This window comes from Hyaena hyaena, unplaced genomic scaffold (assembly GCF_003009895.1).
Source record: "Hyaena hyaena isolate Hyena2069 unplaced genomic scaffold, ASM300989v1 scaffold_471, whole genome shotgun sequence".
Lineage (NCBI taxonomy): Eukaryota > Metazoa > Chordata > Mammalia > Carnivora > Hyaenidae > Hyaena > Hyaena hyaena.
The window spans coordinates 651102-667255 of NW_024081102.1; the positions used below are offsets into that span (position 1 = coordinate 651102).

General features: G+C 42.8%; 1 protein-coding gene across 6 annotated transcripts in view; it reads right to left on the bottom strand.

Moving 5' to 3' along the window:
• Positions 1-16154, bottom strand: part of EZH2 (enhancer of zeste 2 polycomb repressive complex 2 subunit) — a 67929-nt gene that overhangs the window by 19268 nt on the left and 32507 nt on the right. For 3 of the 6 annotated variants that reach the window (XM_039253902.1, XM_039253899.1, XM_039253900.1), the window contains exons 4-8: positions 6908-7024; positions 3638-3758; positions 2429-2569; positions 1481-1583; positions 604-767 (exon numbers count right to left, since the gene is read on the bottom strand). In XM_039253902.1, the coding sequence (XP_039109833.1) occupies positions 604-767; positions 1481-1583; positions 2429-2569; positions 3638-3758; positions 6908-7024 (646 nt within the window). Of the gene's footprint in view, positions 1-603; positions 768-1480; positions 1584-2428; positions 2570-3637; positions 3759-6907; positions 7025-10671; positions 10851-16154 lie in introns of all 6 variants that reach the window. The other 3 variants (XM_039253901.1, XM_039253898.1, XM_039253903.1) reach the window with 2 other exon arrangements.

Below are 16154 nucleotides of genomic sequence, written 5' to 3' on the forward strand. Positions count from 1 at the left end.
CAGAGAACAAGCAAGAGGGGGAACAGAGGATCCAAAGCAGGCTTTGCGTGGACAACAGAAAGCCCGATGCAGGAGATCGAATTCATGAGCCGTGGGGGCATGACCTGAGCCCAAGTCAGACGCTTAACTGACTGAGCCGCCCAGGAGCCCATCAACTGCAGGTATTTTTAAAAGAAACTTACTCAGAGGATCAAATTTAAAAAAGACGGCAAACACTAAATAGACAAGAATACCTACAAACATCTCTTTTAGGCAATTTCTCATCCAACACAACGTGTTCAGCACTTCAGCAGTGCTGCCACTTGAGCCCACGAGCCGGGTCACAGCCACAGCTTTGCGACACTCAGGAGCGAGGCGAGACCTACGGGAACCCCGCTGGCCCGTACTCTGCAGTGGGAGTACCGCGCCAGGTGGTCCAACTTCAAGACTGCACAGCAACCCTCAAGCAACAAACCACAGAACACCAACCCTCCGATCCCAGCACAGCTCTCAGTCTTGACCGCCAGGTGAAACGGTCAATTCTAGTTGCGATCAAGGACACCGCTTCCCGGCGCTGGGCCACAGGACCCACAACACACAGCAGGAAGGCGCAGCCACACTTACGGTGCAGGAAGCAGTCGTACTTAAAGCAGCGCCGGCAGAAGAGCGTGTGGAAGGAGTGCAGGCTCTGCTCCCTCTGCACGGACTTGGCGTTCGGCCCGTCGATGTTCGGAGTGCACTCAGGAGGAAGAGCGCCCGGGAGCTGCTGCTCCGTCAGCTCCTTATACCTGCGGGGGGCCGCAGGCAAGGGAGGTGAGGGCACGACCACAACCCCTTCCCTGAAAACCCAGTCTCCGCAGGGCCCCGCGTAGCCGTGGCGATGTTTGCCCATCATGCCCAAGCCACACACAAGGAAAGGTCTGACCCAAAACCATCTTAGTTAGATGAAGAGCCAATAAAATATTCTGCACACTGTATCAAAAATCAAGTTCACGGGACGCCTTGGCGGTGCAGTCAGTTAAGCATCCGACTCTTGATTTTGGCTCAGATCATGATCTTAGTTTGTGGGTTCGAGTCCTGCACTGGGCTCCACGCTTATGGCACAGAGCCTGCTTGGGATTCTGTGTCTCCTCTCTGCCCCTCCCTAGCCTGTGCTCTTGCTCACACTCTCAAAATAAATACATAAACTTAAAAAAAAGATTCAAGTTCACAGATGGGATTCAAACCATGAAAAATGTTACATATTCGTTAAAATAAACATCAACTACACTCTACAAGTGTCCTGAGAAATTCTCTCATGCATTACCGGAAACCGTGCGTGTGTGCGCATGCACACTGCATCCACAGTCAACGCCGTGCAGGACAGCACCTCACACGGGTGTCAAGAAGCCCGTGGCTCTGTGCGCAGAGACTTGTCGGCTCCATGAGCTCGACACTGATGAACCAAAATGCTGGGCTACGTACCATACGGGGCCAGACTGCCTCAGAGAACAAATCTTACTTTTCCTTGAGTTCTTCTGCTGTGCCCTTATCTGGAAACATTGAGGAAATGGCTTCAAAAATTTTATCAGAAGGAAATTTCCGAGGCGGGCGGCTTTCTTTATCTATAGTGGGAAATAAGAAAGGGGAAAAGATGAAAGAAAGCAAGTCTTTCGGTCTTTCATTTCCTCCACACAACTACATCTAACAGAGCTAATTCTCTACGAAAATCATCACCTCCGTGTTTCGCTTACTTCTGACACGTCACAGGCCTCCAGGGAGCAAGAGGCCACACGAACAAAACACTTAAAATCAAATACGTCAAGTTTTAGGCGCACCGGGAGGGAGAAGCCCCGGGTGCGAATCCCAGCTCTGCTACTGACTGGGTCTGTGGCCCTGCCCACAGACTTATTTCCCGGGCTCTGATTCTTCTTTGTAAAATCAAGGAGATGAACTACGTGACCACTGCCTGTTATGAAAACATTTTGCTTCTTTCAAATTGAAGTTTTCCCCCAATGTTCTTCTATGCTGTTTAACAACGAGCTCTGCCAAGTCTCGCCAGCTCTGGACTCTGGACTGGGCCAATCTGTTTGCCTGATAAGCCATAGTGTAGGGGCTAAAAGCAGGGGCATTCGGAGGGGTGACAGGCACAGGGTTCTGGGTTCCGCTTCTTCCTCCAAGAATGTAATCTTAAATATGTTACTTAACTGCACTAAGCCTTTTCTCTTCAACGATAAAACAGACATGATGAGGAAAGCCACATCTGGTGCACACAAAGTGACTGGTATACCACTTGTACGGTCAGTGATCAATATTAGAATACGGGTTATGATGATTACCCAGCAAAATCCCCAAAACAGTACGTTCTTTTGTTAGACACAGGAAATAAAGACAAGTACAGAATGAAATCTTACAAATAATCCTCTAAGATGCTGTCAGGGCCACACACAAACCTAATAAAGAGACATACCATCTCTGTTCTCCTCCAGATCTTTCTGTTTTTCTTCTCTTTCATCAGGATCATCTCCATCATCATCATCATCATCATCATTGTACTGACCCAGAGCATTCACCAACTCCACAAAAATTTCATCATTTATAAAACCACATTCTGAAATTCATCAAGTCAAATGTCAGAAATATACAGAGGAAAGTGGTCATGAGTTTATGTATGCCTTTTTCTAATGCGGAAGCATCGGCCAGAGCCTATTAATCAGCACTGGAACACTGCTCTTAAAATGAGGAGGGAGATCACCTTCAATATTGGCCTGAGGCAAAGTTAGGAAGAATTTATCTTCAACACCAGTCATTTTCTCTTTACCCACCCCCCAAGCCCAACACAAGTTTCCAGTGCCTGCTACTATAACCTAATTCTCTAGAAACGAACTGTGGCCTCAGTCTCCTCCCAACAACGCATCTGATAAGCCGTCGCTTTCCCCAGAAAAGAAGAGCGGTGATGATGTTACACATGCTACCCTCCTGCCAGACACTGACGGGGTCCCCTGGACACAAAACACGGAAGCTGTGATTGCAGGGACAGAAATGCAGAACTGCGGCAGCTAAGGGGGGCATCTATCTGAGCATAAGGCCTTCTGAAACCCACGTGTCACGTAAGCAGAGCCCCGGTCCTAGTTTTACTGTGAAGCAATCTTAAAATCTGCATACGCTCAAACCATTTTATTTACTTTACATGTCACTAACATTATAATTTATGATATAACCAACTATGACCAACTATGCATCATTTTCAAGTAGCAAAAATGATTCAATTTAAAAGTAGGGAAAACAGGGGCGCCTGGGTGGCTTAGTCAGTTAAGCGTCCGACTTTCGCTCAGGTCATGATCTCGCGGTTCGTGGGTTCGAGCCCCACGTCGGGCTCTGTGCTGACTGCCCAGCTCAGAGCCTGGAGCCTGTTTCAGTCTGTGACTCCCTCTTTCTCTGACCCTCCCCAGCTCATGCTGTCTCTCTCTCTCTCTCTCTCCTAGAAATAAAAAAACATTTAAAAAAAAAATAAAAGGAGGGAAAACATTAAAATTTTTAGGCTTGTAAGCCCAAGCCAATCCAGCAATAAATTTACTTATAATATTCTAAAATATCTTTTTCATACCTGTGCTTAAAAACTCAAAATCTCTGTCAATTCTCTGGCCCCTTTTTCCAAGAGAACAAACAGGCGACTCACCTCTATCCCCATGTACTTTTCCATCATAATTTTTTATCAGCTCCTCGATGAACGTCCCATCCTGGTCTAGGACTTCGTCCCCCATGTAAGGAATGTTGTGTAAGACCGTTTCATCTTCCACCTACAAATAAAAAACATATTTTAAAGCAGGCTTATCCTAAGTATTAGAACATTTTTTAAATCAATGTAGGGCACCTGGATGGATCAGCAGGTTAAATGTCCTATGATCTCAGCTCAGGTCATGATTTCACAGTCTGTGGGTTCAAGCCCCACATCAGGCTCTGCACTTACTCTCAAAACATAAAATTAAAACTCAATGTAATGTAAAATACAATTTTTTAAAGTAAATGTCTTTACCCAGGTCTCCAGACTGAAACTAACGGACAACAAACTAAAGCTATAAAAAAATTAAAGACCCCTCCCACCAATAAGTATTATCTGAGAAAACTAACTATTCATAGCAGGGAGAAAAAGTGTGAGAGAAAATACTCTATTTACCTAATTTAACATGTCCTCAATCATTAAAACTTACCATTATTTTATGCACCTCAAGAAAAGAAAAAGTATTGCACATTACGCTATGACCCATCAATTTTAAGGCATACCCAGTGACTTAGAATCATTGAAATATGGCTTATTAAAACCACTTATAAACAGCCATACAAAGTAAAATAAGTAAGGATTTCAAAACTTCACTTGATGATCTAGTTATTCAGAAACCTTCAATATAATAAAATCTAGGGATACAAAATACAGTATCATAAAAAGTTTATGCCAAAAGGATTTACTCTTAAGAGCTGGAACAAGATGTCTATCAAAAGCGATAATGCTAATCAAGATGACAGAAGAATTTCTATGAAGGTTTGGAAGACAACAGGGGAAAAATACCACGCTAACTTAGCAAGGAAGAAGCGATCCATGAAAAGTTGAGGGAGAAGGGAGAACTCCAGAACACCAGGGACTGGAAGCAGACATGTGTGGGAGGAAGAGAATTTTCAATAAAGAATAAAAAGACAGTAATTACAAAGACTAGAAGGTTCTGAAGTCCCTATTTAAAGAAAGTAGGACAGAGTAGTCTTAAGAAGGCTTTCAAACCAGGGGGTATTGGTTAACAACAGAATTTGAGAATGATAGTTCCGATCAACAGAACGGACCGGCTGAGGGGCCGGAGGGCGTGGCGGCTGGGGAGCGGTGCCGCAGGCTGGGTCCATGACCCACAGGGAAGAATGCACCAGGAAGAGGCCACAACACACTCGGGACGGCCAAGTAGCAGCGGGCGGGAAAAACAATCCCCAGGTAACAAAATTGGGCCAACTGCAAAGTTCAGAAAGACCAAAGAATCCTAGACAAATAGGGAAAGGAGAAATTGAGAAAGTACATAGGGGATGAAAAATTAAAATTCAGATTTTAATGTACTGATCTATCCAGATCCAAACTTACAGACAACTCAAGAGTCCACTTTTCACTAATCCCACTTACACTAGAAGCGTTAGGGGTTTTCTTGGATAAAAGCCAAAATTAAGCAACAAATTGCAATTTTGTCTTCCCAATTGTATTCCATGTAAACTTTGCTTGCCAAAACATATCCTAACCATAGAGTCTGACTTATTTGCCATGGTCAATAACCAGCAAAACCCATGGATAATCCTAAATAATTCTGACTTTAAATATTATAAGCTTTCAGAAAATTTCAGTCTTTGAGTATCTGAAACCTCCCTTCAGCTCTTGCAATAGCTCTTTTAATATTTTTAATGTTTATTTTTGAGAGAGAGAGAGAGAGAGAGAGAAAGACAGAGCGTGAGCATGGGAAGGGGCAGAGAGAGAGGGAGACACAGAATCTGAAGCAGGCTCCAGGCTCTGAGCTGTCAGCACAGAGCGCGGTGCAGGCAGGGCTCAAACCCAAGAACCCTGAGATCATGACCTGAGCCAAAGTCTGGCACTTAACTAACAGAGCCACCGAGGCGACCCTAGGATTCTTAAACTAAAGGTTTTTGCATAGAGCCTTAAACACACAAGTTCATGCAATTATAGAAAAGTATCTGAAGTTTGTCTTTAATCTCCCACTGTAAAATCTTTAACTTACTAAAGATTCTAGAAACATCTATTTAAAAAAAAAAAAATCTAAGAGTGCCTGACTGCTCTACCTTGATCTCAGGGTTATGAGTTCAAACTCCACCTTGCCTATAGAGCCTACTTTAAAAACAAAAAAATTAGGGCACCTGGGTGATCTCATGGTCAGTGGGTTCGAGCCGCACGTGGGGCTCTGTGCTGACAGCTCAGAGCCTGGAGCCTGCTTCATATTCTGTGTCTCCCTCGCTCTCTGCCCCTCCCCCACTCGCGCTCTGTCTCTCAAAAATAAACGTTAAAAAGATTTTTTCAACCAAAGAAATTAAAAACCAGTTAAGTAATTCCTAAAGTAGGCTCACCAAGGACTTGTATCAATACTTTTCCTTACTATTTTGTGTAACAATAATAAAACTTTATTTTAATTTTTTTATAGTTTTTTTAATTTATTTTTGAGACAGACAGAGCATGAGCGGGGGGGGGGGGCAGAGAGGGAGGGAGACAGAATCTGAAATAGGCTCCAGGCTCTGAGCTGCCAGCACAGAACCCGATGTGGGGCTTGAACCCACAAACCGTGAGATCATGACCTGAGCTGAAGTCGGACACTTAACCGACTGAGCCACCCAGGCACCCCAATAAAACTATTTTTTATTTAACAATGTAAGTCAAGAATTCACACTCGAAATTTCTCTTTCATTCCACCCTCTTTCATCCTACATCTATAAAGAATTAAATGCCAGCATTTCATTACAAAAGCTATTGGGCCAGTGTCATCTGTGGAAATATGCTTAAGTTTATGTTTTATAAGCCCCGAGAATATTTCATAACGTGCATTATCATTTTATAACACGCTCCCTAAAACTGTTCTCAATATATAAAGTTCTCAATTAAAAAAAACTCAATATCAGACTGAAATTATAGAATACTGACGGACCCTTTCAAGGATAAGAACTAGAAACTTCCATCTTTTAAACGTTTTTAACCCCAGGTATGATTTCTGCTCAATACTTTTCCTTTGGAGAATATTTTAACTAGAAAAGACTAGAAAAAACACAACACCATAAAGGCTTAAAATGTATCAATTAAAAAAACAAAGTGTTATCATTTTGATAACTTTAACATCATTCTAGATTCACCTCAACAAGAAAAGTGTTTTATTTAAAATAAATGACTATCAAATAAACAGATGACACAGGATTTACATACCATAAAATTCTGCTGTAGGGGAGACCAAGAATACATTATGGGCACTGACGCGACTGCATTCAGAGTCTTTAATGGGATGATTTGTGTTGGAAAATCCAAGTCACTGGTCACTGAACACTAGAACAGAAAAAATAAAATTGACTCATAAGAATGAAAGGACAGCCTTGAGCTGTAGCCATCATACTCTAAAGGGGCACTGCCCACTTAAATCATTTTAAAAAGGAAATCCCTTTACCTAAGACAACAAAGTTCCTACAACCATGAAGGATCCTCTCCTTTTTACTCTTTTACGTAGGGTAAAAAAAACTGCTGGAGATTTTGCAAATTTCCAAAAGCCTCCAACCCTTCCCATACTTACCAACATCAATCAGAATCAAAAACTGTATTTGTTAGCCTCAGGACATCTGTTCCTTGCTTTCACTATAAATTTCCCAGCTTGATGCTTAGTTTCTTTTCCATCTCAACCATGGGGAATAATAATATATACACCAAATATGCTTCTTAAAAATCTCACTTAATAAGAACATGGAGGGGCACCTGGGTGGCTCAGTCAATTAAGCATCTGACTTTGGCTCAGGTCATGATCTCACGGTTTGTGGGTTCGAGCCCACGTCGGGCTCTGTGCTGACTGCCAGCTCAGAGCCTGGAGCCTGCTTCAGATTCTGTGTCTCCCTCTCTCTCTCTGACCCTCTCCTGCTCACGCTGTCTCTATCTCTCTCTCAAAAATAAATAAAACGTTAAAAAAAAATTAAAAACAGATAAAAAGAATATGGAAACTGTTAGGTTCACCTTATCTTTCTCTTCCCTTTATTAAAAAAAAACAAAAACAAAAACAAAAACAAAAACAAAAACAAAAAACAAGCATCATTTGCTGATACTACCAGACGGAAAATAAACATAAAGGGTAAGAAAAGATCTAAATTTCAATCACAACAAAACAGTCTTACCAATTCTGCAAAACTATAATCTCAAAATTAGTAACAATAATAGTTAATATTAGGCACTTTCTACATGCAAGGCACCATTTTAAACACATTACATGTCTTATTCATATTTTGTCCTCATCACAACACTGTAAGATGGGGACTAATTCTTAGCCCCCATTTTACAGGTGAGCAAAGTCAGGTAAAACTAAGGGAAGTAACCGGCCCAAAGTCATATGTCAATTAGATAGGGCTAGAATTTAAACCCACAGAGAAAGTCTGACTCTGGAGCCTCTGCTCTTCCCCACTGCACACACTGCCACGATACCGTATCTCTGTAACGTTTAAGTGCATAGACTCCCTTGAAATACCGTATTCCATCCAACCTAAGATGACATTAATTTCAGGGCATTCCATTACTTTCTGTATCGCTACGAAAATAATGTTGCCAGTTCAACTGTAACATAATGCTTTCTTCTCATAGCAATTATAAGATGCATTCCAGTTTCAGATGTTAAAATGATCAAAATTTTGCATCTCTGATTCTATGAAATACGGTAAAAATCTGTGCCCAAATAACCACAGCACCTTCTCTCCTGTCTAGGAATCCAGTTTTTCTTAAGGAGCACCATTACCCAATTATCAGGCTTCCAAGAACCTTCTCAAAAATACCCTTGGACATCTATTTATCATCTACAACCAGTGAAAATAAAGTAAAAAGAAGAAGTAGTAAAACAAAACAGAAAATCATATATATACACACAATTATTAAATGTTTAATTTTTATTTGCGAGGTCTTAAAACTAGCAGGGCTAGATCTGGTAAAATCACAGTGAAATTTTTGGCACAGAGGCCACACCTGGCCCTCAGCACCTCATCGGGCCTGGGGGACAATGTTGCAATGGTCAGTCACAGTCACTGCAGCACAATAGTTCCTTCCTAGTAGTGGAAGTGCAGGTTTAAAGATCAGAGTAGTTAGAAAGAACTGTGACAGTGATTAATCCATTCATTTGCTTTCCAAACGGGCAAAGATAAAGATTATAACGCTAGAAAGCTCATTGCTCAGGTAAATGAGAAGGCAGGAATAGTTCACTAAGACTCCAGAGCCACAATCTTTCCCTGTTCCTCACTTTGGCCTCTGATACAATTCTTCATCCATCCGTCCGATAATATTAGCAGTTAACATTTATTGAGCACGTACTATGTTGCAGGCACTGTGCTAAGTGCTTTCTATACATCTTAACCACTCCTCGTGTCAGCCTTTAGCATCACCACCTCACAAACGAGGAGGAGACTGAGGTGCAGAGAAGTGCAGTAACTTGCCTAGTCAGAAAGGTAAGTTACAAGCCAGGAAGGAAGCCGAAGTTGGCCTCCCGACACCCCCAAGGCTCCCTGGATGTGCGAGGCCCCTCCCTGGAGCAGCTCCCGGGGGAAAGGAACAAACACAGCTGGCACCGGGTGCCACCAGTGAGGGGCACCTCCTCGCCCAGGCCCTCCTCTTGGTCCTGGTACTACCAAGGCGCCTCTCCTCCTCCTACCTAAATGGGGAACTTCGGAGCAAGGAGTGGTTATAATTATTACTTAATCAAGTATGATACACTGTCCAGTGATGTTAAGTGCAAAGTAACTGTAATTTCTTACCCAAAAAAATTAGAGTTTTGAGGTTTTGTTTTTTACACTTGGGGGAAGTAAATTAACACTGTGACCTTAACTCTCAAGATTAGCCTCCTTTAAAGCTCAGGGGGTGAGGGAGAGCGTATTGCCTCTCCAACTCTCATTTATCCACCTGAGCTACTTAGCGTCTGAACCCAAGGTCCTACTTAAGGTCAGACAGTTTAATATTCAATTCCACTACTAACAGGAGGGACGCTGGCTTTGCCTCATCTGTTTGCTCTAAGACTGTAGAAAATGCCCTGAATCTACTGAATGAGGTCCGCTGACTTTTCCCCCTGAACAGAAAGGACTTCGAGAAGCACAAAAGATGGCAAAGGCTGTATCACGAAGTACTACCTCCGACCCCACGCCGCTGTCACACCATGACCCCATCACCTCAACCCTGAGCCCTACAATCACCAAGGGGCCAGAAAGAAGCTCTCTGAGAGCCAAAGCAGCTGAGACAGTGTGGTTTTACCTGTCTCGCAATGATACTCAGCACAGTGTCTCAAAAAAGAGTAGGCACTCAAAAAATGTTTCTGAATGAACAGACTGCATTTGCTGATTTTGCCTAATGGAGATTCGCTCCAATTGCTCATGAAAGCTGAGAGCACCTACGTAGAAAACTGAAGGCCTATCTATACCCACACCTCAGGATCTATGCAGTATCTCTGGAAACCGATCCCATTCCTTAACTATTAACCTTAACTAAGAACCATATTCCTTTCATTTACAAAATAATATTCAAATGCCAAAGCATTTGTTGGTAAAACAAGTTTGGGAATTCTTATTTAATGACTTAACAGAAAAATTACTCAAAAAATTCCAGTTACTTACCAGTAACTTTTTTTTCTTTGAAAATGTATCATCCTTGACAGTTTATGTAATTAAGTCTCCTATCACTCAGAATACTGAAAAGGATTTTGACCTCATGGGCCTCCAAAGAATTTTACCTGATCACAGTCAAGCGTCCTGGACTCAGGAACTAGGAGACCTACACATCCACACATAAAATTCTCCAATTCTAGTTCCTACTTGAGGATCACACAATCAAGTTATAAATGGTTCATCATCAACAGTAAATAAAGAAGGAAAAAAACTATATTGGCTTATCAAGGATGCTACATTTTCAGAGAAACACAGCTTACTGGTAAGTAACTGGGTTCCTCTGAGGATGGATAGACTTACATCAACCAGCTGGTACAATAGGCGACTGTGTGGCCGGACCACTGGGAGCTGGAGAGGGAAGTCAAGCCAAAAATAGTAGTTGTAGGAGGACACAACCAAACTGAGACTCTTGGCAGAAGGCTGGTTCCAAGTAAAAACTGTGTTATGGAAAATCGTAGAGGGAAGAGCAGGTGAATGGCCTGCAGGGAAGGGAAAGAAATTAACACACCCTACTATGTGCTGAGCACTGTGCTAGAGACTTTACCAAAGTTAACTTCTTTAAAATTCACCACTACCCTATGAGGTCGGTATGACTCCCCATTTCACAGCAGGACATCCCAAAGGAAAACTGCCATGGCCACTCGGTCTCTGAACAATCTTAACATCAGAAGGGTTAAGTCCAACTTCCGGATTGGGGGGTGGGGGGGAATACAGTCAGTTAGCCAAGTTAAAAATATTCTTGGATACTGGTTGGTCCATTTAATTCATGCCAGAGACACAATGAACTGTTGTATTGTCTAATATCCTTCAGCCTTTCCAAGTAAGAACAGTAAGGAACCGTCTCACGTCTAAGGGGTAGGAAAGAAAGGGTCAACTGCCACCCAAACCAGAGTAAAGCTGAGGTCGATTTCTGAAACTGCCTCTATTCTTCAAAATCACAGCAGAGAAAAGATAACACACACAAATTTTAAATTACCCAGCCCTTCTGATGCAAATGACCGTGTATATAATTTAATTTCAGACTGTCTTTATGCAAAGGAAGTCCTAAAGGAAAACACTGGAATGAGACAAATACCAAGTCTGGGGCATGAGAAGCTAGAGGGAGGAGGGCCCCTCACCAGGTCTCAGGAGCGGATGAGGAGACGGGGAGTCCAAGAGATGAGAGGCTCCAGCAGGACAGTGTCAGAAATAAAAACCGGGAAGAAAACTTCTGATCAGATCCTGGCGCAGACGTACATTAGTACAAGAAGCTAATGGAGGGTGTTGGAGCTAAGGAATCAAAGAGGGGCTCGTACCAGGTTGGACAATGTTTCCACTGTTCAATACGGGACAGAGCTGTCCCCGATTAGGGAGAGAACCTCTCCCTGCAACACAGGGCTCCTGCTTGAGTTCACTCGAGCATCACAGAAAAGATCTCATCCTCTGAAGGCCAGTTCCCTATGCTTCTTAGAAAATACACTCACATGCATGCGCACACGCGCACACACACACATGCACACACACACGCATTTAACACAGAACACAGAACGTTTGGAATGCAATTTCAGGAAATTTCAACTCTTAAAACTCTCCCCTGCATCCTAATTTCAAAAGCCTGATCCTGAATGAAAGCAACCATAAAAACATCCACCTCGTTAATCCTATTAAAACCCAATGCACAGGGAAAACCCAATGCGGTCTGGGGCCAGAAGGGAGCTCTATTAAATCATTCCACATAATCTGCAGTTTTGCTACAAACTCCAGTTTTGCTAAAATAAATGGAAATCAGAAATTGAACAAATCAATATGTAAGTTTTGGTAAAACTACAGAACACACAAAAGGCACAGAAGCGGGTAACTGGCTGAAGCCATGCAAACTCAAAGATCCAACTCCATAACAGTCCGATGAGTGTGAAATACGATCATCTGTCACTGAAAAAATACAAACAAGCAACAACTAAGAAACGGAAGGCAGAGTCTAATTTCAGCCCCTGGTTTCCATGAGCCGTGGCAGCATGACCGTTCTGAAGCCTGGCTCCCAGGAGCGGCCGTGGGGCTGAACAAGACAGCGCAGCAGACACCGAGGTCCAGTGGAGATACCAGACCCGCACCCGGCATGGTCTCTGAGGAGAAGCACCAAGTCCTGGCTCAGGTAGTAGATCTGCTCTGGGGACCACCAATCAGGTAAGCCGATTCGATTGATCTGTGCAGAAAAGATCTGTGACTGCTCTTTTACTATTTACTGACTGCTTACTACATAGTGTGGAAACTACTAGAAAGCTAGAGAAAAATATTAAAAACCACCCCCCACTAACTTTTTATCTCAAAGTAAATTCCTAATAGGTTAAATATTAAAACCAGTGAGGGGCACGTGGCTGGCTCAGTCAACGGAGCATGTGACTCCTGAGCTCGGGGTTGTGAGTTCTAGCCCCATGTTGGGTATAGAGATTGCTTAAAAAATAAAACCTTGAGGGGTGTCTGGGTGGCTCAGGTGGTTGAGTGTCCAACACTTGATTTCAACTCAGGTCATGATCTCATGTGAGATCGAGCCTGGCATTGGGCTGTACACTGACATCACAAAGCCTGCTTGAGACTCCCTCGCTCCCCCTCTCTCTCTGCCCCTCCCTCACGGGCATGCACCCACGTGCTCTCTCAACAAATAAATTTAAAAAATAAAAACAAAAATACTTAAAAATAAAATAAAATACTTTAGGGGTGCCAGGTCAGTCAGTTAAGCCTCTAACTTTGGCTCAAGTCATGATCTCACAGTTTAGGAGTTCGAGCCTGGCGTCCAGTTCTGTGCTGACAGTACAGAGCCTGCTTGCGATGCTCTCTCTCCCTCTCTCTCCCCACCCCTTCCCTGTGTGCACTCTTTCTCTCTCAAAATAAATAAACTTGAAAAAATTAAAAAATCTTTAAAAAATAAATAAAATAAAATATAAACGTGAAAACTAACAGGAAGCAGAAGTAATTTATAGTCTTTACTTTCTAAGCCTTTAGAAAACAGAAATCAAAAGAAAATCTAATTTGACTATGTACACATTTAAAACTTCTATAAGGGGCGCCTGGGTGGCTTAGTCGGTTAAGCGTCCGACTTTCGCTTAGGTCATGATCTCGCGGTTCGTGGGTTCGAGCCCCGCGTCGGGCTCTGTGCTGACTGCCGGCTCAGAGCCTGGAGCCTGTTTCAGTCTGTGACTCCCTCTCTCTCTCTGACCCTCCCCTGCTCACACTGTCTCTCTCTCTCCTAGAAATAAATAAAAAAAATTTAAAAAATTTAAAAAATAAAAAAAAATAAAACTTCTATAAACCAGTATTTGCCTAATAATATAAAGATGGTCTTCTTCTCTCCCTACAAGGTACATCCCACTATTCTGAAATTCCAAATATGCCCAGTCATCTCTTAAAATGTAGGACAGTCTTGGGACACCTGGGTGGCTCAGTTGATTGAGCATCCGACTCTTGATTTCAGCTCATGTCATGATCCTGGGGTCATGGGATTGCACCGAGTCGGGCTCTGCCCTGACTCGGACTCTGCCCTGAGCACAGAGCCTCCTTGGGATTCTTTCTCTCTCCCTTTGCCCTCTCCCCCTCTCATGCTCTCCAAGTCTAAAGTTTAGAAAAGGGGCACCTGGGGAGCGCCTGGGGGCCTCAGTCGGTTGGGTGTCCCATTTCAGCTCAGGTCATAATCTCAATGTTCGTGGGTTCGAGCCCCACGTCAGGCTCTGTGCTGACAGCCAGCTCAGAGCCTGGAGCCTATTTCAGATTCTGTTTCTCCCTCTCTCTCTGACCCTCCCCTGCTCGCGCTGTCTCTGACTCTCAAAAATAAATAAAAAACATTTGAAAAAAGAAAGAAAGGAAAGGGGCACTTGGGTGGCTCAGTCAATTAAGTGTACAACTCTTGATTTTGGCTCAGGTCATGGTCTCACAGTTCATGCCTGACTTCAGGGTTAGTACTGAAGGGTAGAGCCTACTTGGAGTTCTCTGTCTCTCTGCCCCTCCCCCACTCACGTGCACACTCAACACATGTGAGTGCCAGCTCTCTCAAAATAAACTTTTTTTTAAAAAAAAATTTTTTTAATAAAAATTTAAAATGGCATTTGCCCACATCTGAGAAACATTTAAAATAAATAAAGATTTGGAGTGCCTGTGTGGCTCAGTCGTTTAAGCATCTGACTTTGATTTCAGCTCAGGTCATTATCTCCTGGTTGAGTTCAAGCCCCACATCAGGCTCCCTGCTGTCAATGCAGAGCCTGCTTCGCATCCTCTGTCCCCCTCTCTGCCCCTGCCCTGCTCACATGTTCTCTCTCTCTCCTTCTCAAAAATAAACATTTTTCTAAACTTTTTTAATAAAAAAATAAAACATTCATAAACCAAAATATACCAGAAACCAAAATATAACATCAAAATGGGAAGAAGTGGGAGTGGGAATCTGCAAAACATAACTGAATATTTAACAATATACAAAAAGTCCTTAAAAACCATAAGGAACAATCCAAACTAATTTTGATAGATCCAACACCCCAGCAGTCACGAAGGAGAAGAAATATAAACAGATAACAGAAACTTAAAGAGTAAAGAAAAGCAAACAAACTGAAGTAGCATCTTGCCAATCACACTGGCAAAGATCAAGAAGACTGGTATTATGCACTGAGAACCAAGAGGAATAGATGCTACCATAAATAATCTGGTAAGGTGCAGATGGAAAATCTTTGGGGGGAACAATGTGATAATATCGATAAAAATGTTAATATGCGGGACGCCTGGGTGGCTCACTTGGTTGAGTGTCCAACTCTTGGTATCGGCTCAGGTCATGACCCCAGGTTGTGGGACAGAGCCCCACTTTGGGCTCCGCGCTGAGGGTGGAGCCTGCTTGAGAGTCTCTCTCCCCCTCCCTCTGCCCCCTCCCCACCTTGCACTCACTCTAAAATAAAGTTTAAAAAACAAATTTAATATGCATATCCTCTTGACCCAGTAATTCTATTTCTAGGAACTTCTACAAAATTATTCAAAGATATAAAGACGTACAATGAAGGATATTCAGTAAAATACTAATTGCAAAAATAAAAAATATATTTTACCAATTAAGAATAAGGCAGGGATCCTGGGTGGCTCAGTTGAGCCCCAAGTTGGACTCCCCGCTGAGCCTAAAGCCTGCTTGGGATTCTCTTTCTCCCTCTCTCTCTCTGCCCCTCCCTGCTCCCACTCTCGCTCACTTTCAAAAATAAACATTAAAAAAAAGAAGAAGAAAAGAATAGAGCAATAAATGGCGACATATCCACAGTTATCAAACCCTGCATTCTTAGAGAATAAGGACCTGGACAGAAGTGACGGTCCAAAACGTGGAGGTTGGGAAGATGGGAAAATGAGGGAGGGGAGTGAGAGATACAGGCTTCCAGTTATGGAATAAATCATGGGAATAAAAGGGACAACATAGGGAATACCATCTCCGGTACTGAAAACAGTACATGGGGACAGATGGGGACTATACTTGTAGTGAGCACAGCATTAGGAAGAGAGAAGATAAATCACTAGGTTAGACACCTGAAACTAATGTAACATTATGTGTCAACTACACTTAAAAAAAAAAAAAAAAAGAATGCATTTAAGTGATGGCCCAATTGGCAGGCACATTTTATCTGGCCAGTCAACTTTTATTTTTTCAGCAAGCTCCATGCCCAATATGGAGCTTGAACTCAGGACCCGGATATTAAGAATCTTGGTTTGGACTGAGCCATCCAGGCACCCCTGGCCAGTAACCATTTGAAATAAATAACAGTATATTATTTATATATGATCATTATTTA